The 25,591-nt window shown below is 35.0% G+C and overlaps 1 protein-coding gene and 2 long non-coding RNA genes across 5 annotated transcripts in view; 2 read left to right on the plus strand and 1 right to left on the minus strand.

The window, feature by feature from the left end:
• The window catches only part of LOC119069688 (acetylcholine receptor subunit alpha-like), a 128,244-nt gene that overhangs the window by 98,515 nt on the left and 4,138 nt on the right, over nucleotides 1-25,591 (plus strand). For all 3 annotated transcript variants that reach the window (XM_037173813.1, XM_037173812.1, XM_037173814.1), the window contains exons 8-11: nucleotides 11,974-12,110; nucleotides 19,524-19,667; nucleotides 19,918-20,034; nucleotides 20,878-21,118. In XM_037173813.1, coding sequence (XP_037029708.1) covers nucleotides 11,974-12,110; nucleotides 19,524-19,667; nucleotides 19,918-20,034; nucleotides 20,878-21,118 — 639 coding nt within the window. The remainder of the gene's footprint in view (nucleotides 1-11,973; nucleotides 12,111-19,523; nucleotides 19,668-19,917; nucleotides 20,035-20,877; nucleotides 21,119-25,591) is intronic.
• Nucleotides 1,006-24,564, minus strand: LOC119069696. The gene is made up of 3 exons (XR_005086378.1): nucleotides 24,312-24,564; nucleotides 1,577-1,584; nucleotides 1,006-1,016 (listed from the first exon to the last, which is right to left on the minus strand). It is a non-coding gene; the product is annotated as an uncharacterized LOC119069696 (long non-coding RNA).
• Nucleotides 2,870-3,184, plus strand: LOC119069700. The gene is made up of 3 exons (XR_005086382.1): nucleotides 2,870-2,918; nucleotides 2,985-3,050; nucleotides 3,112-3,184. It is a non-coding gene; the product is annotated as an uncharacterized LOC119069700 (long non-coding RNA).

Here is a 25,591-nt window from a genome sequence, read left to right on the forward strand (position 1 = left end):
ATTTTCAACCGAAAATCGCTGTAAAATTTTACCATAATAATTTTCCTTCGGTGTGATTCCACCGAAATAAATTCCACCCAAAAGGCCATGAGAAAAAAGGCGTCATTAGCAAAGCGGCTGCTTATTTTAGATACAACGGTAAAGTGAACGACCGTTGAATTTCGAGTTAAAAGCCATTTTGCTAACGACCCCTAATGACGTTTTCTTATGTCTGATGACGACATTTTCTCCCCTCTTGTTTTGACAGAAGAGAAGATAGAAATTTTAGTTCTGACTGGGGAGAAAAATCAAATTTTCTCCCCGATAATTGGTTCGTTGTTTTTGTTTTGAAATATTGTGTGTAAATTGATGTTTTGTTTCGTGGGAAAAACGGGTAACACCTCGTACATAATAAAAAGCGGTGACGTCTTTTCACAACCTCAGTTTCAGCTGAGGTGAGAAAATGACTGTTTTCTTACCTGCGGTTGTGAAATTTGTGTTAGTATCTATGAAAATCAACATTTTCTTTGCTTTTGTCTATTTTAATTCTTGGTTTTTAGAAAGCGTCTGCAACACAATATAACCAAAATTGTGTCAGCACTATACTCACCGCAGGAAAATTCTATATTCACCACAAATACATTCCACTGATGAATTTTATTGTGGTATCACAACGCTTTCCTTGGGCTAACACAATTTTAAATTGTGACACAAGAACATAAACAATGACATCATGGCGCTTTTCTTGTGCCAGCACAACTTATTCAAAATTGTTGCGTTGTGGCCACATGGAAAATCCAATGAATTTTTTCTGAGCTTCTACAAACGAGAAGTAAAATTATATTCATCTGATAGATTCATCAGTTGTTGTTGTCCTCAATAGAACTCATTCTTCTTTCAGTCCGAGTTTTATTTTACTATCATTCTGTAATTGACATAATGTACCATATACGCCAAATTTATATTGATAGTCACATTCTGTGCATCTCTGCCGAAAATTGTGACTTTAATCAATATTGGTCTCGTCCATTGTCATTCTGTGTCAGTTGTTCTGTGTTAAATACTTATGAGAATTGATGGGGGTAATATAACTGCGATATTTTCCAACTGTGAGTCACAGTATTATTCGAAAAGTTTAAATGTATCCACGGTATGTGTATGTATGTATGGATAATGAAATAACATAGGAGAGAAATGCATAACATTTCAGGCTACATAATACGAAATGAATATAACAAGGAAGGATGTGACATACAAGAATACATTTTCATAACAGACTTTGAGCTACAATCGCTGAATGCATGACATGACAGTTGTCTTCCTTTTATATTGCATTGCAATAGCCTAGAGACATACACACACAGCATGATGTTCAAGTTTTATGACAGGAAATGGATTCCTTGCGTAGCTTTTAACGTCACATATCCTCTGCAATTACGAAAGTGTGAAATTCTCGTTTTATTTCAATTATTACTCGGAAACAAGCAAGACATCATCTCAATATACAAACCTGTTTTCCTGTTTCACCGCAGCGAAAGACCTAACTCTAATTTTCAATTGAACTTCAGTGATTTTGAAGGTACATTTCAAAATGAACCTATTTTACTGCACTAAGCACAGTGGCGGAATGGTGAAATTGGGCGAGTCCGACTGCGCCTTTCACTTTTTCGTTGGAATTTCTATATTTGCCCCTCTTCCGACTAAGGTCTTTCCAATTAGCGACCTATGCGCCGTTTGATAGCTAATCTGACTTTGATGAAGGACACATTACATAGGTGAAACGGACTTTTTTTTTGAATGAATGAATGAATTTTATTCCACCGCCAAAAACTGGCTGAATATTAAATATTATCACAAATATATCACAGTTCGTCATAATTCATGTTAAGTTTTAACAAATACAACAAGCACATCCAATTCACAGTAGAAGAAGAGTTAAATCAACGAATATCTTTTCTGGAAGTGTTGTGCATACGAGACAACCGAAGCATCAAAACCGATTGGTATCACAAGGATACTTGGTCCGGACGCTATTTGAATTTTAAATCGCATTTACCGTCAACGTACAAACGGAACACTGTCACCTTGTTAACTGAGAAGATCTTTTTACTGTCTGAACCGGAATTCCACAATAAGAATTTGGATTTGTTAAGATCAACTTTGGCAAGGAATCTTTACCCAAAAAAGTTGGTAGAAAATTTGATCTTCGCAGCACAAGAAAGGTTCCGTAAACCCAAAAAAGACTCAACGAAAGAAAAAGAAAAATTACCGATTGCTGCTGTACCGTACGTGAAAGGTTTGTTTGAAAAACTCAGAACTGTTTGCAAGGATGACATCATGCTGGTTGGAAAAGGCGAGAATACGCTGAAAAGAACGATTTTCAGTAAACTGAAAGATCCGACACCCAAATTACATCAATCCTTTTTGGTGTATTGCATTCCGTGTACTTGTGGCTATAAATACACTGGACAAACCTTGCAGCTTCTGAAAGACAGGATTTACCAACACAAATACAATGTCAGCATCAAGAACAACAGTCATAGTGCGTTGTGTGATCATGCTATCAACACCGGTCACATACCATTATGGGATGATGTAAAGATTGTGTACCGTGAGACTAACCAAAAGAAAAGAGATATTCTAGAGATGATTGCGGTAAAAAAGACAAATAACAGTCTGAATAAGCAAATGGACTGTGTAATGCTTTCGACTGTTTACAATAACGTCATTTGAAATTCGTGTCTAATCAGATGTAGAAGTTCTTATCATTCAATTTTAGTTGGTATCAATGACTCATTCAGATTTTTCCTTTGTTTAAACTTCTGTCAGTTAATGTTTTGTTTTTGCTAATCGACCGTCGATCTATTATTTTAAATTAATTTATTCAACCGTAGGATTTAACCGATTACTCTGTTTATTCGTGACCACCGATGTTTTAAGTAGGTGACTATTGCTAAGCTAGTGTTTTCATTGAGAATCGTTTTAATTTTTGTTTTGTAATTTAGCATTGGAATGAATTTTGACGAAACACTTATGTGTCAATGGTAGTCCTAAGTTTGTAAACATTCGAGGTAGGATATTGTGCTGTAATTTTCAATGAAAAATGTGTCCTTATTGTAACGATGTTTTCAGCCACTGATGATGACATCAAATTGATGTCGAAATTGATTTGGCATTAAATGAAATTGAATTGAGCAACTCCGAGTTTTCTACAAATTATTGATAAAAAACGCTCATCAAAACCCCTAATTATCATGTTAAGTTCCTTCATAATTTCAATTTTAAAAACCGTCAATAATGTTGCCCTTGAATATGTCGAAGGCAAGCGTGGCATCCGCTACTGTTCGTCGCTTTTCCAAATTTTGCAGTCCAAGTTGTTTACATCGATCTTCGTACGGTGCTAGTCTGTAAGTCGTCGCATTGATCCGGCTTTCCAATAAGTAAATCACGAATTGTTTCTGTATGGATTCGATGTCATCAATGTAAACTTGTGCAGATGGGTTCCAAATAGTCGATGCATATTCAAGGCGTGATCGTACATATGCCATGTAAAGTATCCGTTGTGTTTCTTTTGTGAAGTTTCCATTTGAAAAGTGTTTAATGCAACCAACCATCTGCCGAGCTTTCATCGTCATCTGTTCTATGTGATGTCCAGGATGATACCACTTGTTGAAACGAACGCCAAGATCAGTGATTTCTTCAACTCTTTCGACGACGTAATCACGTAATCCATTGTGTAGTTGACTTGGATAAAACTTGATTCGCTACGGTATGCGCTGAATATGTGGCATTTGTCGTTGTTGAATTGAAGACGATTTGTCTCATTCCAGCTGATCACATTGTCGATATCTCGTTGCATTTTAAGCGTATCTTGAAAGTCACTTATGATTGACGCCAATTTCATGTCATCAGCAAACAATAGCATATGTGCAAATCGTACCACGTCGACCAAGTCATCGATGAAGACGGTGAACATCAACGGTCCCAGTGAGCTGCCAGGTGGTACTCCAGATGGTGACTCGTACAATCTGGACTTTGACTTTCCAATTTGAACAAAATTTGTACGGCCGATCAAGTATTGCCACAACCATCTTGCAGTCTTTTTACCAATTTTGAATCTGGCAAATTTGATGATCAGCACCATAATAACCACTTTGTCGAAAGCGGTCTGATAATCACCAATGAATGTGTCCAGTTGACAATTTCGTTCGAATGCTTGGTGTGCGAGGGTAGTCTGGACTAACAAGTTCGTGACAACTGACTTCTTGTTTTCTGAACCCATGTTGTGCGCTTTTCAATTGAGGCTGGATTATCATGCTGATGTCTTTTTTGACCGCGATATCGTGAATTTTCATGAGCATTGTTTGAATTGCGATGACTCTGTAGTTTTTAACATCAGTTTCACTTTTTCGTTGGAATTCCTATATTTGCCCCTCTTCGGACTAAGGTCCTTGACTTTGATGAAGGACACATAGGTGAAACAAGCTTTCGAATATTTTTCAAGTACAAGTGTCAAAATGAAATTTTATATGAGAAGCTGCATATGCAACAAGTTACTTAATGATTGGGCCTTGTACACTTAATGCAAAAATTGCATCAGGAAGACAGAAGAGGTACAACGCTTTTCGTATGTGGAAGCATGTCCCCTTCTCAGGATGATTTAGAATGAGAGTCTATTCGTTAGAAAAAATTGGTTTATTTTCACAAAGAAAAATGGTTCGTCGGTACGCAACTTACAAGACAACATTCGGCTCACTTAATTGGCGGGTTACTGGGAAAAATGGTCCAGCATTTGTATCTTGTTTGAGGGTAAATTTCAACATCTTCTGCACATTATCCTGTTGTGTTTCTGAAGTTGTACACTTTGCAAAGTTACGAATGCTGTTATTTATAACGAACGATCTTTCAATACCAATCAACAAGAAGAAAAAAAAATAGAAAAAAAACTGTCCAGCTTTCCAGTGGAGCGATATAAACTTTCGGCACAAAGTATCATACCTTCTCATGGGAAATCATGATGAAAATAAAATAAAACTTTTTCATCACTCCATTTTTTCTCGCTCTCTCTCTCTCTCTCTCGTCCGGTCTTCATCTGAGGAATGTTCTGCCACACTAGGAAGAACAAAAAATAACAACAACAAAAAGTTTACGGTATCATATGCGGCACTTTTCTTCCTCTAATGATAATGTCGCAGGAAATGGTTACCATAAATTAATGAAATAACAAAATAAATATCAAAAATTTTGTATACAAACAACATTGTTAGATGTGAGATGTACAACTAACAGACTGGGTATACAATGGAATATATATTTATACAACATAAATACAGTCTTCTTTTGTGCTCTTCATTTACCCGGAGAGATCACTTAATCAAGTACCATCATAATATAAGAATCTAGTTGGGAATGTATATGTATATACAGTGGGACCGATGTACTATATATATATATATGTATATACTATGCACTGTACATGCCAACAAACACCAGACTTATCAAAAAAGGCATTCACCATTTATTTTAAGTGCTGGGTAATATTTCATCAGAAATCCTCATTATACCCTTTTCGATTTGTTTAATCCATACATAAATCAGAAACAGAAATTAGAATCACTTTTTTGAAAAAATATATTCAGATTTCATAAGGCCTAGTGGTATTTATATCTCACGACATTGAAAGCGAACGCGACTCTGGTGGCGTGAAAACATTGGCATAGCGTTTCGCAATCGAATAAACGCGAAATCTTAAAGAGGGTTCGAAACAAAAGACCGAATTTCCAAGAGACGCCTCAATTTATGAGTAGCCAATTTTCGATGAATGACGAATTTAGGAATGTTCAGTTTCGAAATCGATACCGCTGTATCACCTATCAACGTTTCCTCTCAAGTCATGAATAAATTTCGTATGTGTGTAGGTGTTAGCGTCTAACTGTAAATGGGTCCCGTCAAATTCAATATTAACTACATAAAACGGGTAAAAATATGTTAACTGCCACTTTTCGTTCCATAACATTAATTACATTTCGTACTTTGATTGCGAAATGTCAACTATTCATATTCCATTTCGATGTCTTGACTAGTGCCTTATGGTGGGCTTGCCATTTTTTTTTTCTTAAGAACTCTACAAGATTTGAGTTTTTTTTGTATTCCACTGAAATCTTACATTTTTCAAATGGATTCCAAAAAAAGCTCAAAGATTTCGAAATGTGCTACGTTGTGTTGGGCAGGATATCTGTATGTAAGGACCAAACACTTCGCTAATATCGTGGGAGCTAATTAACGTCTCGTACTTTTAAATTGATCCTGTTCGTTAAACGAGCTTTTACCGATAGCCTGTCGTCACACGTTTACCCGGATATTTGATGTTGAAGCGATTGTGAAAGTTTCCTTTTAGTTCTCCTAGAAGTTTATCATTTTTTGCCGCTGGGTGACTGTTGAGATGTGATGTGTTGAACTGCACATTAAAAACGAAACATTTCAAAAAGTGTCATCTAATCATCGCACACATCGAAACATTATTGGCAGAAACCATTTGCTACATTCACTTCGAATGCATGCATCGAAAATAGCTATTTACGAACAGTTGGTCCATGCATAAAACGGAAAATTCTAAATTTCCGGTGGAAAAATAAAATGAAATAAATGTTTTGTTGATTCAGTTTCAAAAACATCAACAGACATTAATTCTGCTCTGTAATGTGTTGTATGTTGTACAGAATTACCATCATTTATGATCTAATGTAGCATGAAACTGGTATGGCACCCAAAACTGTGTAGTACAACTTAACAGTTGTGTGAAAATTTCAATTTTTTTGTTTCAATAAAAATCTGTTAGCTTCGCAAAATTGATTTTTTTTATGTTCGGTTACAAACTCCCCGTCCAAAACGGGCTCTGCGATAGTGCTTAGCTGGCGTTGTAACAAATTAATCATGAGACGGACACAGATGGATAAAAACATTTATGTGAATGATTCGAATTCTAATAAAAACTAATTGGAAGAGCAAACACGAAAAGCTTTCGTACGGAAATATCTCTATTCCGGCTGTGATGTCTAACACATTTTCGTAATGAATGCATGATTTATCACAGTCATAACAGAGACAATTATTCGGTGTTGTTAGTCTTTGTGGAATACACGGAATTTAATGGTGTGAATGGTAAACTTCAGTCTGAAGTCTATTCAAGATCTTTATTAACCATACGTTGAGTCAATGTCATTCATTTAATTCGTCGTTTATTAGATAAAGTGGCAAAAGGATCCAATTATGGCACTGCTTCGGCAAAATGCAATTTTCAAGTGATTAATTCAATTGAATTGAATTTTGAAATAATTTAATGTTAGATGTGAGTTAAACACCATATCAATGCATAAAATCAGGAAAGTTGAGACGCACTACTTCTTTTGATTAAAGTATTTTCGTCAGATTAAACCAAAATCTTTTACTTCACTTGTTTAAACATACACTCTTCTATCCAAGATTGAGTGAGACGGTCGACACCGGGTGATCGTAAGTCGTAAGAACGGTGAATATGCAAATTCCTTTCTTTAAAACAGAAATATTAAAATACATCTCTTATTGACAATGTCGCCGAAGCGGTGAACCTTACAGAAAGAGAAATAAAGTCAAAGTAAAAGGGATTTAGAAAAGCGTCAAAAGCTTCCGTGTCTCGCTATAAATCCATCTTTATGAAGATGGTACTGCAAAAGCTGACAGGAAAACTAAAACTATTTATATACAGATCTTCCATTTAATTCTTTTCTATACATTTTCTGTGCAAAACTATTTGTCAAATTAGCGGACGAATTTATGCAGGAAATTATCTAAAGATCTGCTTAAATCCACAATTGTAATTCCTTATTTCTGGCCGACCTTTTTGACAAAATGTAACGTAACGTTGAACATAATCCGTAACACCATAAATTTCGAATCATGTATGGTGATAAATCTTCGTTTCCGGTTCTACTGGTCTCTTTTTTTTATGCAGTCAACTTTCATTTAATGTTTATCTCTTCTTCAAACTTCAACAAGATTGATTTCCGTAAAACAAATGGTTTTTTCCCTTTTTTTTTCTTTTTCTTCAGATTAGGTTCGTTCTACCACAATGAGTTGTGCCCCATTCATTTTGTTGATAATTAAAAAGAAAATTCTTTACGGAAGTGTAACAAATCTTAACAAATTTTTCCGTATTCATCATCGGTCGTAATAACTTTTTGTTTACGAATTTTCAAAAAAAAATTGTGTAAACCTTGTTATCGCCGATGGAAGATTAATATGGTAGAATGTATGTCGCAACCACAGATAATTTGTAAAGTACATGATCTGTAGTTTCAATGAAGTGAAGTAATAGATTTTGTATCAAACCTAATTGCAAAGCTTCAAGCTTCAAGACTATAAAAAATGTATTGCCGTAGTACCGTTCCAGATGCTCTTCTGGCAGTTGGGCCCTCAGAAAGAAGGAAAAAATCTACATTTTGGCACCAACTTTTTTTTCAAGACTTCTGTAGGCTTGCAGCCCAAAAGTACTGGGTTCATTTATATGTGCAACGATAGTGTGTGAGGCCAGCTACAACACCCCATACTCAGTTCCGTGGTACATCGAAGCTGCAGAGAAGGCGTACTCTCCGAACATTCACTATATTTCTAGTCATAACTCTAGTGGATCAACTAGCACCAAGCGGTGCGTATAATCTACCTGTAGGTCTTTTCAAGGCCGACAATCGTACAACAGTACAACCATTTAAAATAATTTCTTCTTGAGTTATTGCCGAAAAACTGTTTTCGGTACCCTCTGGCATGTCTTCACTTTTGAGCGCTTTTCACAGAAAACAATTTTTTTTAAGAAAATGTGAAAGACACGTGTTTCCTAGAATTGAAAGACGAATCCAACGAGCTATCACTCATTAAAATCGGAGACCGCTTGTTTCCCAATCACCTGAAGATTTGGCGATATCACTCTTAAATTTAAAAAAATCGAAAAACATTTTGATAATTAGAAACTGAAACTTAAAAAACACAACCATGTTACTGGCCCAATCAATGGTTCATTTCAACCGTACTTAGCTGTTCGAAATTACATTCACTCTTCTCAGCAGTTCCTTAGTTCAGCTAGTACGTCTGAGACTGGCAAGTAGGAGGTGCCGGTTCCAAATCCAGTGCAATTTATTTTTTTTTGTTGCTTATTTTCTTGTCAAAAACCATATGATATGATTGTACGGATAAGTAAACCATTGGTCCTATCGTGTTTTTGGGCGATTGAAACGTAGAACTAAAATTGTAGCCTACATTTGTGTGTCTCATATTTCATTTTTGATACCTTTTAATCAGAATCCTTTTTGAAAAATGTACGACCTCATAAACGACCACGAATGTGTTAGCTTTAACTAAAAATTAGTTTTGGCTCTAGTCGTTCGACCAGTTCTGAGAAAAGTCAACAGTTTAACGATACTTGCATAAACTGATCAGTTTTTTCAGAGCTGGTCGAACTGCTACAATCAAATCTATTTTCTGTTGAAAGCTAACCCATTTGTGGTCGTTATTGTTGTCCAATATTTTTGAAAAAGGATTCTGGTTGAAAGATATCATCAAAAATAAACTAAAGTCCAATATTTAAAAAAAACGCCCGAATGTATGCTTTCCTTCGATGTCTCTTAAAGGAAATTTGGAAAATTGTTTAAAAATTCAAGGAAACAAATTTCAATAAATTTTTCGTAAAGTAATCTCCTCAAAGTTTCAAAAATTACATTATCTATGTAACAGTGATTTTGAAGACAGAAAACTTGACTGTTGCAATGCGAAAGCACAACCGACAATCGAGACATCTCAAATCAACCGTCAGTTCTATGGGTGCCGAGTAACGTCAGTGCCACGATGCCAACTCTCTAGTTTAGGTTGTGTGTTACTGATAAAAACAATTTTTGTGTATTGAATACATTGTATTTCCACTGTAAATTGTAAACAAATGTAAAATGAATCGTATGAAAAGGAAAACTTGTTTGGGATGCTATGCGCGTCATAATTTATTTAGTAGCTGAAGTTCCATTTATGTTCTATTCGAATAATTGAAGTAAATCGATTGTAAGGCACTGTAATGAAAAGCACCACCTTCATTCAAAAAGAATGTCAGAAACAACTTTCGGTTATTTTTAACTTTTCCACTTCAGAAAGTTCAGATGTGTATTTTGTTTGGAACTGGTGTAACATTACCCAATGGGACGCTGAATAGACGTGGTGTTTTCAAGAGGAAATTCTCTATGTATATAGAGTTTGTTTGGTGCGAGCTGCCTTTATAGCTTTTAAAATGAGAATGTTGAATGCTGAAACTACAAAGTCTGTCCCGTACTTTTTCTATAATTATTCGGTAGCTACAAAGTATTATTCAGCATAAAAGGAGTTACTCTGACATTCTGTGTATCAGACGTTTTACTTGTTCAAACGGCGGATCGGCATGATGTTTTAATTGAGAAAAAGAAATTAAAATTGTACCATCAAGTGTAAACAAGGAAAAGTGTAGATAACAGCAGGATGGAATCAAAAAAATAAGTAGGAAACTGGCTGACAGTTATTATGTACATAAACGTAATAGATGATCGTTAATTGACCCAGTAGTCCAGTCGTCTTAAATGGTAACTATCATTTACTATGCTGGTGCATGTAATAAGGCTATTACATGTATATGCAATAACCTTTACATCACTCGCATAGTAAAACGTCGTACTACACACCGAAAATAAAGTGATATCTCGTATCACGATGAGTAAAAGTACCTCGGGCTGCCGCCCTCGGATACTTTTTCTCATCTGGATACGAGATATCACTTTACTTCCCTTGCATAGTAATGTTCTATTTTTGAAGTAATTTGTATTCTCAACCTTTCACAGACAGCAAACACATCAGAAGTGAGAAGTATTACTATCGGGTCTATTACTTCATTTGATCTAAGTATTTTTAATAGATCGATTTCATATCTCGTAGCGTTATAAGACCACATTAGGCAGAGCTTGTCGTTTATAAATGAAGTCAATATTGATAACAGAAGAGTAGTATTTCATCCTTTTTGTATACAAAATCATTTTGATTGAAATTTAGGTAAGAAAAATCGACTTTTGGCTTTGAATATTATCTTTTTTCAAATTATCTGTCGCTGGTAAATTGCGGTAAATGCAAAACAGGGTGTCGGCACCACTCTCCGGACATATACTAATAGTCGGATGCTTATTGTTCTTTCATTCATAACAAAATTTGTCAATGAAAGAACAATATGTGTCCAACTACTGGTACTAACCGAGTTACATCTTACTTGAGTTGCTCGATAACAACGTTACTTTCCTTTAACCTACAAATATTGTCCAATTTAATAGCATCGAACTTGAAGTACTAGATTTGTAAGAATGTATTGCTGTGCGTGGTGCCCTATTTTTGCGCTTCAAATTCATAAATAGCGTGTGTGATGTTATTATAACTCTGGAAATGGAAATTGTGGAATTTGTTTTAGCAGAAAAAAGTTTCCCTGGTGGATTTATAAGTTGTATCTCTAGGACTTGTTTTAACATTTTTAATTAAATTTAAAAGCATCGAAGCTATGAGGATGATATGGGTTGATCGTCTTGGCCACAGGTGAGCCTTCTGTGGTTATTTAACACAGTTAACACAATACTGCAAGTAATCTAACACATATATTACCTGCCACAAGCGAAACTAAAAAAAATGAAAAAATTGTCTCCATCTACTCAAAAAGAAAAATGGAAGAATCGTGAAAATGAAAAGTACCTCTGGCTGGTAACTTTCATTTCCTCTATGAGAAATTGTCAAAAATCTTAAAAAAATAACTTGAAATCAATCAAAAAAAAACCGCAACAAAATGAATTTATGTTCCAATCAACGTTCAAGTGTATTTTCCTTCTTGCATCCTCCGTTGCCATTTTTTTTATTTATTTGTTATTTTCTATATTTTTCAACAATCTTTAAATTGCCTTTTCGTTTTTTTTACAGGTGACACTATCTATATCAATTCTTATTAGTCTTCACGTGTTTTTCCTGCTCGTTGTTGAAATAATTCCGCCAACATCATTAGTTGTGCCACTACTGGGGAAATATTTGATATTTGCCATGATTTTAGTATCGATAAGGTAAGTTGACATTTTCACCATTTTCAATATTTCATATTTGCTTTGGTCAGTATTTATTTATGGAATTCAATTTGTGTGTTGACAATACCAATCATTTTGTAGTTTTTATTTATTGTTTTGTAACTCAAATCTATCTCTTTGAATTCACTTTACCATAAAAATTGTCGTAAAATACCATCGATCTTAGGCAATTGCCGAAAGCAATTAAAAGTTATTGTAACAGAAAATCGCTGTTGCCGAAAACTATATAAATTCAGAAAATAAAAAAACGAGTCGATGTTTTGAACTACAGGGCTGGTACAAAAAAAAATGTTTTTAGCAGCGACAATAAAAATTGTTCTAAGTTACACCCCTGTATTATATAACCAACAGTCAGTGTGACAATGAGTTTTGGCTTGATCTGAGAGAGTTTTGCAAAGACTTGCTCGGTAAACTAAACATATTCAGTCGAATTCTCTTCTGAATTCATTCGTTTCTGTAAAACTGATTCGGAAATTAAAAAGAAGAAGAAGAAAAATAAGAATGGAAACAGTTTCGTCGTTCTAGAAGCTGTAGTGGGGATGGAAGTTTAGAAGAAAAAATGGATTAATAGCATGAAATGCAGTTAAGCTGCCAGCGGACTTACTCCGTTTAGATCTCAGTTTACGAACGAACAATGGAAGCTCCTCCCATTTCCTATTGTTAAAAAGTAATCGGAAAGCTAAACGGAGTAAGTGCGATTGCAACTTTAAAATTGCCACGCTACAGTTTTGTCCAATAGAAATCAAAATCTAAGTGGAGTGATAAAACTGAACTGTGTGTCGGGCTTACATCACTTTACTGATTCTTAAGTCACTTTTACTGATTCTTTACTGACCGAGAGACAGAGAGAGATTAGATTTTCATGTCTTTACAGTATTAAAGAGTTCATTTCCATTCGATAACCTGGTAGTCAGTCTATTTGGAAATTGTGAAAAATGCCGATGCTTCCCTAAACACGCACGTAATTATACACTATTTTACACAGTAAAACTCAGATCAAGCACTTCAAATGATAAACACATCAGCATCTCGGACGAAAAGTTGCGCAAATTAAATTACACACAAGGAATTTTGAAAACCGACATTTTCTGTTTCTGTGTTTAGACCCGTACGAAGTACTGGGGTCTTATAGGTTTACGCATACGTTTGTAACACGTCGAATTGGACTCCCTGAGTAAGGGGAAACCTATTGTGGTTGTCTAGAGATGCCAAATCCGCGAAAAAAAAGTCCGTCTGTCTGTCCGTCTGTCCGTCTGTCTGTCTGCACGATAACTTGAGTAAAACGCATCCGATTTTGAAAATTCTTTTTTTTCCCGTTTGGTAATGTCAAAAGACAGGCTAAGTTCGAAGATGAGTGATTTTGGATCGACCCCTCCCGAGCTGTGGCCCAATAAGTGCTTTACGGTTTTTCGAAGATATCTCCGGACATTTAAACGTTAAACTTGTAAGTGATACGTCAAATAAAAGGTATTTACAATACCGATCGACAAAAAAAAGTTTATGGAAATCGGATGTCCGACTCGTGAGTTAGACCCCTTGGTGTGGAACAGGCACAGGGCGGCAAGCAGTTTTTGCTTGTAGGTCGGCCACATTTGAACATATTTCGTCTGTTTTAGCTTTATTAGATAGGTATTGACCGTACCAATCAGGGAAATTTTTTTTTATGAAATTATGTTCTCCGGAGCGTGAGCTAGGTCTCTTGGAGTGAGCTCTTATCTGGCTACTCGGAAGTACAGTGAACGTGGTGTATTTTGACAATATCTCGAATAAATTTTGACCGAATTTCATGAATTTTTTTTTGTTTGAAAGGTATTAACGAATGTAAAGCGTCGGTACTATTTCCGGTCTACTAACAAAATGGCTGCCGGCGGCCATATTGGATTTTAGTAAAACGATATAAAGTGGGAAAAATGATACTTAGAGAGTTTCTGTTAACATGGAAATAATATGTTAAGTGTGAGGGGTTTCAGGGATTCCATATATGGATATCTATATATACCTATATACAGCTATATATTGAGCTATATACAGGCATATAGAGCTATATAATAGCATATATGCCTCCGGCAATTTATTTGTATATGATAACAAGGCAGAGAGTGGATAATGTAAGTGATTTTAAAGGCTTTTGACACGAATAGGTGTTTCGTACGGGTCGACGTTAGCTATGTTTTATTTGAGTTTCTGATTTCTCCATACAAAAATATGCGAGTGTATGGACTGTTGTCTCTAGAAATACGACAGCAGAGCAGAGCACGGTCGTGTTATGCGCAAACATCTTTATCGAAGTTTGTTAGCTTCTAAAATGCAAAAATATGAAGTAGACAGCTTATAAAGGTATTTTTCCCAATGCATGCTGGGTGGCTTTTTGATGCGAATGAAGTTTCAAGGGCGAGCCGTAGACGAGTTCTGTAATAGAATAGGAGCGACGAGGTCGCGATATTTTTCCAGTAGATAAAGAGAGATTAGAAAAGCTTGCAAAAGCTCATCTAATGCTATCCATAAAATGACTAACGAGTTTTTTGTTATAACAACCATAGCAATGTGTCTTTCCTCTTTCAGTCAAAAAATGAAAAATTGTTTGAAGAGAGCAGACTAGACTCCGCTTTATATTTAGAAAAAAAAATAGATGAAAAGGCTCTGTTCAGCCGTATCTATTTAAATGTTTGGATTTTGTGTCGTTGCTAGAGGGAGCAATGGACCAATATGGCACAGCGACCACTTGTTTTTTAGTGTTATTATTCGCCAAATTAAACAATCAACGTGGATAAATTCGCTTAAACCGGTTCGAATTTTGAAATAACGCAATTTTGTGAAAATATTTGTTTTCGAATTTTTATTCACACTAAACGATGTTTCAGCTCAGCTTGAAAAAACATTAAACATTTTTATTCAAACAATGCTACAAAAAAGAGAGAGGTAAAAGCGTTTTTGATATTAAAACTTTCCGTCAATTAATTATATCCGCTTCGTTGTTTTGCTGCAATTTCGTGAATTATAAAATACCATTTTTCTGTTTGTTAGAATAAAAAATAAAAAATAAAACCTGGAGCCTGGAATTAAATCGAAGTACTTGGACAGGTGGGCGTTTATGCTAAGGGTGCGTTCATAAAATACAAAACTCAATCAGTAGGGCCAGAGTTTCGTCTTTTTGGAACAAAGTGTGACAGTGAGAAATGTGGATTAACTAATACTATGTCACATACACATTCTTACCGCCCACAAAAAATTACAATTTCATTACAATTTCATGCATATCAGCCACTGAGCATGAGGATTCCGTTTCGAATACATGCTAAATTGTGACATTTCCCAATTTGAAAAATGTTTTTTCTACTTTTGTTTTTGAGTGCTTGCCCTTTTAACCAAGGCGTGTATATCTCACTCAGCCATGAAACGTTGTAAAAACACACAAATAAATGTCAAAATGAACCAATGAATGCAATTTAATTTTCGTTGACAAGTGATACTATCGCCAAATGTGACCAGCATATCCCCGCTTACGGCAATTTTTTTTAAATTGTTTTTTTTTTAACATTTATTTCGATCTTCTACGACGTGTCACACCACTATGAATTTGAGCCTTTAAATTCTCTTTTGCTAGAATTGAAATCCAATGGTAGGCAACTGTTTTGTCAGAAAATTAATGACCAAAAACCACATATCATCCCACAGCTGGAACGCGAAAATTGAAAATTTACAAATTGAACGCCACTCCTAATTGTACCAACGTTGCTTCTATGTATTCATTTATATTTATTGCCTGTGGACTCCGCTGATGAAATTCTTTGTCAATTTTCTTTCGTTTATTAGGTTAATTCAAACCCCACTGCTGTAATACACGCCCTCTATTCTTCGTTCGAACCGTTCGAACCCTATCTGTTACTTTGTAGCAAATGTAAAAAGGCTTCTTTGGGGTTCATGTGAGCGTTATCGGCTGCTGAAGGAGGAATGCGAGAAGAAACACTCCGGCCAAATTTTTTATGTTTTTTTCCCGGATGGATTCACTAATCAATTCAGCAAACAAACATTTCCCATATGTATTGGAAACGATCAATGTTATAACAACAGCAATTGACCGTCCATTTCGAATATTTAAAATAAAAAAATCTTTGAACAAACAAGCTTGCCGCTATATCATGCATATAATTTCGATTTTAACAGAGCGATAAAACAAACTTTTAATGGTATGCTGAAATGTAAAGCTTAAATTGATGCGAACTCCGCATTTATAATCATTTTCGTGGATTTCTTTTCGTTCGCTAATAGCTGAAACAACATGTTGGTTCTAACATTGTGATTTTTATCAATAATAACAAAGTGTTTGACCGCAGCTGTTTTGAATTTCAATGTATGGTGTGCCCCATGCACACACTAATTTAAAATTCAAATCCAAAATATTGATTCTGTCTTCGGATATGTAAATGTGGAATACGAGAAATTCAAGACACAGAAAATACAATTTAAAATATCCCCGATATCATCTTCCACTCCATTGTCCATGTCCATTCACGAGTCCATTTTCTATTGTAACATTAAAAATTCAAATAAAATTCCGCTTAGACAACAAGAAAAATCGTATTGCATTCATACGCCATTTTCCAATGTATACAAAAGAGAAAATTCTTTTTGTGCCGGTTTTTCTGTTAAAAAGCTCTGTGCAATGGGTTTTACCATGTAGGATTTACATTGGATTCCTTCCTTTTTTTGTAACATAAAATAAAAGGAAAATTGAATTTTGTTTCGGAAAAAATCTCTATACAGTTCTGTGTGGTGGTAGCGACCAACCAACAGCATGTTCATTTTAAGCCATAATCATTGTGGCATGCAAAATTAAAGAAACAAATTTTGTAATGCAAAAAAATCACCAAGTTGCAAGAAGCACAAAAAAAACCGAAAACGAAAATGTCAACACAAACGGTTATAAATGTACAAATGTATTTTGTGCATCGTTGTTGGACCGAATACATCGAATACCAAAAATGTGTACTTATGAAATGAAGCTTTGTGTAGCAAATCGTACACCGTAATAATCGAATCAAATTTATAGCATTTTAGGGTCGAAATATCGCTGAAGGAATTTCTTTTTGTTCTCACAAAAAAAAATGGATTACTTCACAGATATTTATGAATGCCATTCGGCGTTACAATCGATTATGATCCATGAATATTCACGTCGCAGATAGACAAATTATTGAATGATTACTGGCTGAATGTTAGGAGGGATTCTTTTTAAAAACAGCCTACCAAAATCGGGTGTATTTTTCAGTGGAATTTTTTTTATACGTGCCGAGAAGGACATTCGACCCAAGAAGCCAAAACCACTTTCAAAGCTTGCGTGGCTGGTGGGTGGTGATTAAAAACCGAAAAGATTTACTTTTCTTTTGGAAATTTCTCCAGGCATACGAAACTTACAGGGTAGTGTGGGGTGTCATTAGAAAGATAATTTCATGCATTTTCAGTGAAAGTTGGGTCTTATGTGTGTTTCGAAGCATCTAATATGAACTATGAGAAGTTGAAGTGTTTAAGTGATCATATTTTATCGTAGACGCTTCCAAACCCCCATAAGACGCTATTTGCTATGAAAGCACCTTTCTAATGACACCCCATACGACCCTCTACATTTCGTGTAACTGTAAAAATTTCCATAAGAAAAGTGTATGTTTTCAGGCCTTTTTTGGTTGAAAACTTTAACTACTCATATCTCAGCTCAGCGTAGATGTTAATACTTAAACTCCCAAAAGTACATGAAAGTACCTTTCTAATGACACCCCATACGTCTCTGTACGTTTCGTATACCTAGCTCACGATCCACCGATTTTCATGATTTTTTTTTCAGTTTACTACCAATAAAAACACTTAACCTTTTGGAAGCCGCAAGCATATCGCAATACAATAATTAAGTGAAATCTGTTACATCGTTTGAGTAAATTATCTCTTTGTGTTTGGTGCAAACTCTTTTACTTCACTAGTTTTAACAAATATTTTGCCGTATAAAAATTACACGGATCATTCTTCATTTTTGCCGTTGTTGCCAATAACAATTGTATAGCCAATTCTAACACGTCACACATTGATTGCTCCGTTTATTTGAATATTTGAACATTTGAAGCAATGCGGTGATAAGATAGATATATCTAGGGATGGGAGGCGTTCAAAATTATCGATAATATCAATCGAAAGAAATTATCGATAATTGATTAATCATATCGTTATCGATAATTTAATAATTATCGATAATTATCAAAATATCGAAATTCGATAATTATCAAAATATCGATATTTTGATATTTATCTGAAAATTCATGATAATATACCGATATATCGGAATATATCGATAAATATCGGATTTTCGGACCGAAATATCGATATATCGAATTATCGATATCTTGATAATTATCAAAATATCAATAATTATCGATTATCGATATTTTTTTGATAATTTTCGATAAAAAAAGTCGATAATTATCGATTATCGATAATTGATAATTATCGATAATCATTTTCATTATCGCCCATGCCTAGATATATCCAAGATCTTATGTTAAGAGGTAACACTGGCAAAAATTTTGGTACGTTCTGCTATGATTTCCAAACTACGGTTTAGTACAATTTTATTATTCATAATAAAATACAACGAAAAATTCACGCAACCTCTTATTATAACACCTTGGACCACTTCCAAAGTGCGCAATGAAAAAGTTACCTTTAGTCGAAATGTCCATTTCTGCGGAATTATCTAACATTTTCTATGTTGTTATTCTAAATGCACAAAACTTCGTTAAAAACCATAAAAAGAAATAATTTAAATATTTCGGATTCTACTGTCACCAAAAAAACACACGTAGAGAAAGGGAGCCGATATCATTCAACACAACGCCATAACATTGTCATACCTTTAAATTCACCTTAAATACCCTTAAATTTTCATGGAAAATTTCGAAATGCTTTCCAGCAATTTTATACATATTCATGTGGAATCTGTGCATCATTTCGTACAACAAAAAGGTTTTTACTATCTTTGCATCTTAATGCCGTCTGTGGGCAATTTGCTATCAAATTTTAAAATATCTATTCTTTTGGGTGATAAAAATTCCAGCAAAGCTTTTGTCAGGTCACTAGACTACATAACTCATCCCCATACACATGTACATGTTATAATGTAATTGTCTGTTCATATAATGCATGCATACGGAGCACACAAGCCCCATATTTTTTTTTTGTTTATTTAAAATTCACCATACCCGTAAGGGACATTCACCATACTAGCCTCACCGTATGAAATTCACCATAAATACCAATAATACTGTCTGGTCATTGTGTATGCACGAAACGATGAGAGCAAATTTAAATATTTTATTTCTAAATTTCCACAAAAAAAAATTATTTCAGCATATGCGTTACAGTAGTTATACTGAATGTTCACTTTCGCTCGCCCCAAACACACCGAATGGCACCGTGGGTGAAACGAGTATTTATTCAATTTCTACCAAAACTATTATTTATCAAACGACCACAGTATAATTTCGAAACTAGGTACGTATTAAAATGGCATTATAAATTTTGTGTAAATGTAGTCAACTGAATCCAATTCAAAATATTATTATGCAAAAGCAAACTTAGCAAAGATGCTTTGAATACGCTATTTTCCAGTAGATTTGTGGACAGAAAGAGAGCGAGAATTAGATAGAGAGAGTGTGTGTGTGAATCGAATTGTGCAATGTATAAATGCTAAGATTTGAATGCGCGCTATAAAGACATTAATATTTGTATAATTCCACCACAGTAAAAAGCAGCTAAAAGATTCACACGCCTGCTTTTATCCATACTACTCATCAACCCACTTAGATAGAAGTCCACGGTATAGTAGGACGGCATCAAAAGAAGACCTATCACCAACCAGGTAAATTTTTACACAATTTTAAAATTCGCCGCCTTTTTTTCAACAAATCATATCAACACGTGATCAATGAAAAGTGTTTTTCGACTTACTTCAGCTATACAAGACCTAATAGAAAGAGACCTAATTCAAATTTGTCTTTTGCTATCCTGTCAAACTTGACCGAAGAAGAAAAACTTGAATTAGGTCTCCGTCATGTTGCTATGTGTAGATAAAGTAACTCTAGCTACACATATAACGACCCCAAAGAGACCTAATTTAAATTTTTCTTCTGTTTTTCTGTCAAGATTGACAGTATAACAAAAGAAAACATTTGAATTAGGTCTCTTTCGCGTTGCTATGTGTAGCTACAGTTATAGTTTGACTCTAGCACGACACATAGCGAAAGAGACCCAATTAAAATTTTTCTTTTGTTCTTCTGTCAGACGTGCGCGTCGCTATGTGTACATAGCAAGAGTTACTATAGGTGTACACATTACACATAGCAACGCAAAAGAGACCTAATTCAAAATTTCGTTTTGTTATGTTGTCAAAATTGAATTAAGTCTCCTTCACGTCGCTTAGCTAGAGCTATTTATATTGGCTAGGTTTCCATGGGCGATCAAAAATAAATGAAAATTTCCAAAGTGTCGAAACGCACTCGCCGTTTTATAGTCGTCGGACAGATTTCAAACCAATCCGAGTGCTAAACGGAGTGGAAAATTTAATTCTGCGTTTCACGCGCTTAACATCTGTGGCTGATTTTTTGCCTTACTTTTTCACCTTCTTTTTTTGTTATACCTAAACCTAAACACTCTAAAAACCAATCAACCTAATATCGTAAAATCCTATTATGTTCATCCGTAGTTTGACTGGAACGGGACCGTTTGGTGGTAGCTGTCAAATACATGGTCCAATACCATTAACACAATCGGAATCAGAAGATTTGTCTAATTTACCAGACGATAATGGGTGTGACGGCATTAAAAGCCCCATTATCAATAATCCAGCGTTTTCGCACCAACATTGTCCTCCCGAAATACATAGAAGCTGTTTCTGTGTACGTTTTATAGCCGAACATACAAAACTGCAGGAGGATTCGACAAAGGTAAATTTTGTATCAATTTTGTGCTCTTATTTGTAACCCACAAAAAGAAAAACCTCCGAAATGCTGGCACTTTTTCTGTGTGGCAGAGTGTATAATACACCAAGTACCATTCAGCACGTCGTTCAATTTTTACTGGTGTGTATTATACTTCATTGTAGCTTCTTGTCTTATTGAATGGGAAAGGGAGAGAATGGTTTAGATGGGATAAGGAGATAATTCTCATATTTATGTATGAAGTCGTAAAGGATGATATGATTTATATTGATAGCCAAGGGTAAAGGGTTTTCCGGGTGCTCAAACGCAAATATATTTACAGCATCATAACAAAAAGGGACAATGAATTGTCGGGATGACAACACGTGATATTATTAGCGGACAATTAGTAAGTGGAATGACTGATTAGGTAATGAGATCTAATGATGACACAACTGAAAATGTTTCGGTAATTAATTGTTGGAAGAAATGTGGTGCTGGAAATTTAAAGTGACTTTGACTAATTACGGCAAATTACTTAGAGAAGATTGGATTTGTTGGGATAATTTTCTGGATAATTCATTCACTGCGGATTGTTTGTAATTTTTCACTTAATTATTTTCCAATTAATTTTGCACACAAATCACACACAACGAGTGCAATTATTGTCATGCATTTGTTTAGGGTACCTAGAGGGAATGTTCTAAGAAACGATATCTCCGAGGATATATGAAAAAATGTCATCAAATTTAGACTCTAAGAGCCGGAGTGTATTGTTGCTGACGCCAATGTCATAGATTCTGGCACCTAGACTTACAAAACCAATTCTCTCCTGAGAAATACGAAGTTGCCAGAACTGCATGGCATTTTCGGCGCATTTGAACGATAGCTGAGTTTTATGGAATTCATCTACATAAAACAGCTGTTTTTCGCATTGGCAACTTCGCATTTCTCTTATTCACACAAAATCTTTCTTCGACTGTAGTAGTTGCAAAATTTGTAAAAGCAAAAATTTCCCTAGGTTGTTTTCAGCACCTTTCGTTTCTACTTCGAAACACTCAACTCAACTACCCGTCTGAAGGCCTTGCAAAAGTCGTAAAGCGAAAATTCGTTTGTGCGGTTTTTGCAACAACTTTCGCAACGACAAAAGGCGTGCCTTAACCAGCAGGGACTCCGGGGCAAATGACTTAGCCTGGAATGATTATTTTTTATTATTTTACATAGAAAATTTATTTATTTTTTGCGAAAAGTCTTGACGCCTTAGATAGATTGCCCTTTCCTGCGTGCCTTCGTTACGAAAAAGTAATGATGTCACAAGTTTAGTTTCTTCCAGACACACAAGCCACTTGGTGTGGATTTTAAAGTTGGTAAAATCGTTCCACCCTATTGTACCCGAACTTCTCTGACTGAGCTTCCGTATCCGTTCTCTGGTTTAAAAATAAAATCCTTAAGATAGACGCCGACTCTTGGTTGGGCTAAACAACAAAATAACGAAAGTCCCCTTGAGCAAATTTGATCGATGAAAATTGATGATAGAATTCTGAACGATGACTGCCACAATACGCACCACACTTCATGCCAGACCGTATTATCCATCATTCATTTCGAAACATCAATAACAGCTTCTCTCGTATGTTTACTTTTTTCCCGTAAATAACGGAACGATTTTACATTGCAATTAAATCCCGGTTGACTGTGTGCTGTGTATGAACTGGTCACATCTACCACCTCAATGGCAAAGCATACACGAGGGAAATGTCAGATTTTCACATTAAAACTTATCCAGTCGAAGCACGTTTCGTGCGCTTACAGTCATTTTAAGAAAATACGAACAGTCACAGTCACAACACCGGAAAATCTATAAATAATTGCACATCAGTTGAGACTTATCGTTTTGTTGCGTTGTATACATATAATTGTTTAGACGAAATCAAATATTTAACGTCTCTACCCCATAAATACAATAACGCATAGATGTAACACCTCGTTAAGCACTCTTACCAACAGCACACACACCCAAAATATATATAAATATTTCGTTAAATCGACGCATAAGGGTTCTCTGTTTGTATAAAATTCTTTATTTTCTTTAACATTCCGCCAGATCCCCAAAAACCCATGATAATAAACAACTCTCATCCCTGATGAGCGCCCAATGTTGTGCACAATATATTCCTCTTGATGAACATTATTGAAATATTCTCGTTGTTGTTTCTTTTTTCGGGTTCGGCTCTCCATTTCTCCGGAGATTACACTTACAGCACAAACGAAACAACATCAGAGCCCGTAAGTGTTGATGTTGAATCGTTTCAATGAATTTCCATTCATTCATCCAATGTTCGGTTGTGCAATACCATAACAGTTGAACTCTCCTATTTGCACCCCTTAAAGCCATGTATAATAAAACTTATTTCAATGATTTCCAACCCGACGATGCTTGATATGCTTCACTTTGATTTTTTTTTTTGTTATCTATTTACCTGCTTTGAATTAGTGAAAAATGTTTTATATGCGAGCATCGTAATAAAACCATATTCCATTATTGTCTGCGTGCCGTACCAGCGTACCATCGTACAATGGCATCATTTTTTGTAGCATTTTGTAACCATTTCATGTATATATGTTGTATACGGTTGAGCAGATCAGAAGAGCTTGTTGTCAGAGTTGTTAATGAAAATCGATCAAATGTGGATGGCTGTGCAGATTTTTATTAGTTGATTCGATAAATTAATGTGATTTTACCGGGCTTTGTTCCATTTATGAGTTTTTATTTGATGTTTTGCTACGATTTCAATTGATTTCACAAAAATGGAAAGTTGATAGCATGACAAAAAGCATCAATCTGATACTCATCTCCTGTCGATGACTTTATGACATTATGGCATTTTATGGCTTATAAAGCTTATGGCTTCCTATGCATTTATGATGGTTTGCAAATAAAAAATTTGGGCTTGCAACTTTCATCAATTTTAAAATATTGGCTTCTCTGGATGACGGTAGCCATTTCGGAATGTTCTTGTAATAGAAATATCAGTTTTCTGCCACACTTTTTTTGTGGAAAACTTTCTTCCAATTTTCACAGATTTTCTCATTTTACCCAAGTTTTGCTAAACTTTTCAAAAATTTCCCAAATTTTCTTAGATTTTCCCAGATTTTTTGTAAATTTTCACAAATTTGTACAGAAATTTTCACAATAATAGTCTCTGGTCTTTCAGTTGACACGGTATTTAGACCTTAGAGTAATTATACCTAGAGAGGAAATTTGTACGACGAAATGTGGTCCCAACATCAGTTTGTATAAGATAAACATTTCGTATAATTTTAAACCAACACATGTATGCTTTGACGTTTTTTCACTATTGATATTTCAATTTGGCCTCTTAATTAAGAGGGCAAACACACATACCAATAAACATTTCGTATTTTATGTTGGGACCACATATTTTACGTAATTTTGTTCGAAATTTCCTCTCTAGGTATAATTACTCTTAGATTTAGACCTCCTACGCTTTCAAAATCCTCATATTTTATGGATTTGAGGAGGTTTAGGCTTTCATTTTCGGAGAATTGTAGGGACTTTTGTTCGGTAAATTTTTCTTTTTTGCTACGTAAGTTATAAAAAAGGGTTTCAATTGTTTTAAAAGCATTCTCATCCACTGATTTTATTGATTTTAGGTAAGACTCATTTTAGGAGGTTTAGGAGGAGCCACTTATGGTAGTTTGAACGACTCTTTTAATTCACAAAATTTGCCTGGTCGGAATTCATTCAACTTAATCAAAAACTATTTATTATTTCACGCAATGCATATCATGTGTCACGTCACAACAGTTCCTTGAATAACTAAATCACCTCCAGCTAAACGGAGCTAATTATTACATTCTACTTTCCCCATTCTCGTTTCGTTTTTTTTCCTTCATTTATTTCTTGCTCTGCTGTTCATATCTGTTCTTTTTCACCATTATCTCAAGGATATATTGATTGAAACTCCTAATTAAACACCAACGATTGTCCTAGCTAAAGCTATCAATGATAGCTAGAGATATAGTATGACTATTAACCATTTCCACAGAGCTTTTGTAATTAGAAGGGTTTTGGGGGAATACGTCGGTTCGGTTGAATTGCTAACAGATCATGTGAATTTGTTCAGCCATTTTTTATGGTTATTCGAATTTTACATCAAAATTATAACGGAGTCGAGTGTATTATCGACGTTTTATTAATTAATAGGCTCGTTTAGTTTAATGTACCTTTAATGTGGGCTTTTTACATTTTAACTGCTTGTGCACAAATGTCTTCTGTTATATGATGAAAGTCTTCTAATAAGCTGAAAAAATGACTGCCAAAGCGAGTTGAGTCAGCGCTGTCAGTGGCTTATATTTGAATATTTGGAATGAAGCAGGGACTTCCCTTATTTTCAATAAAATATTTTCGGAGGAAACGTAAGAAAATTGTGGAAAAGCTCTCGAAAATGTTGGAAATTTTTTTTAAACTTTCATGTC

The sequence above is a fragment of the Bradysia coprophila genome, assembly GCF_014529535.1.
Source record: "Bradysia coprophila strain Holo2 chromosome X unlocalized genomic scaffold, BU_Bcop_v1 contig_39, whole genome shotgun sequence".
Taxonomy (NCBI): Eukaryota; Metazoa; Arthropoda; class Insecta; order Diptera; family Sciaridae; genus Bradysia; species Bradysia coprophila.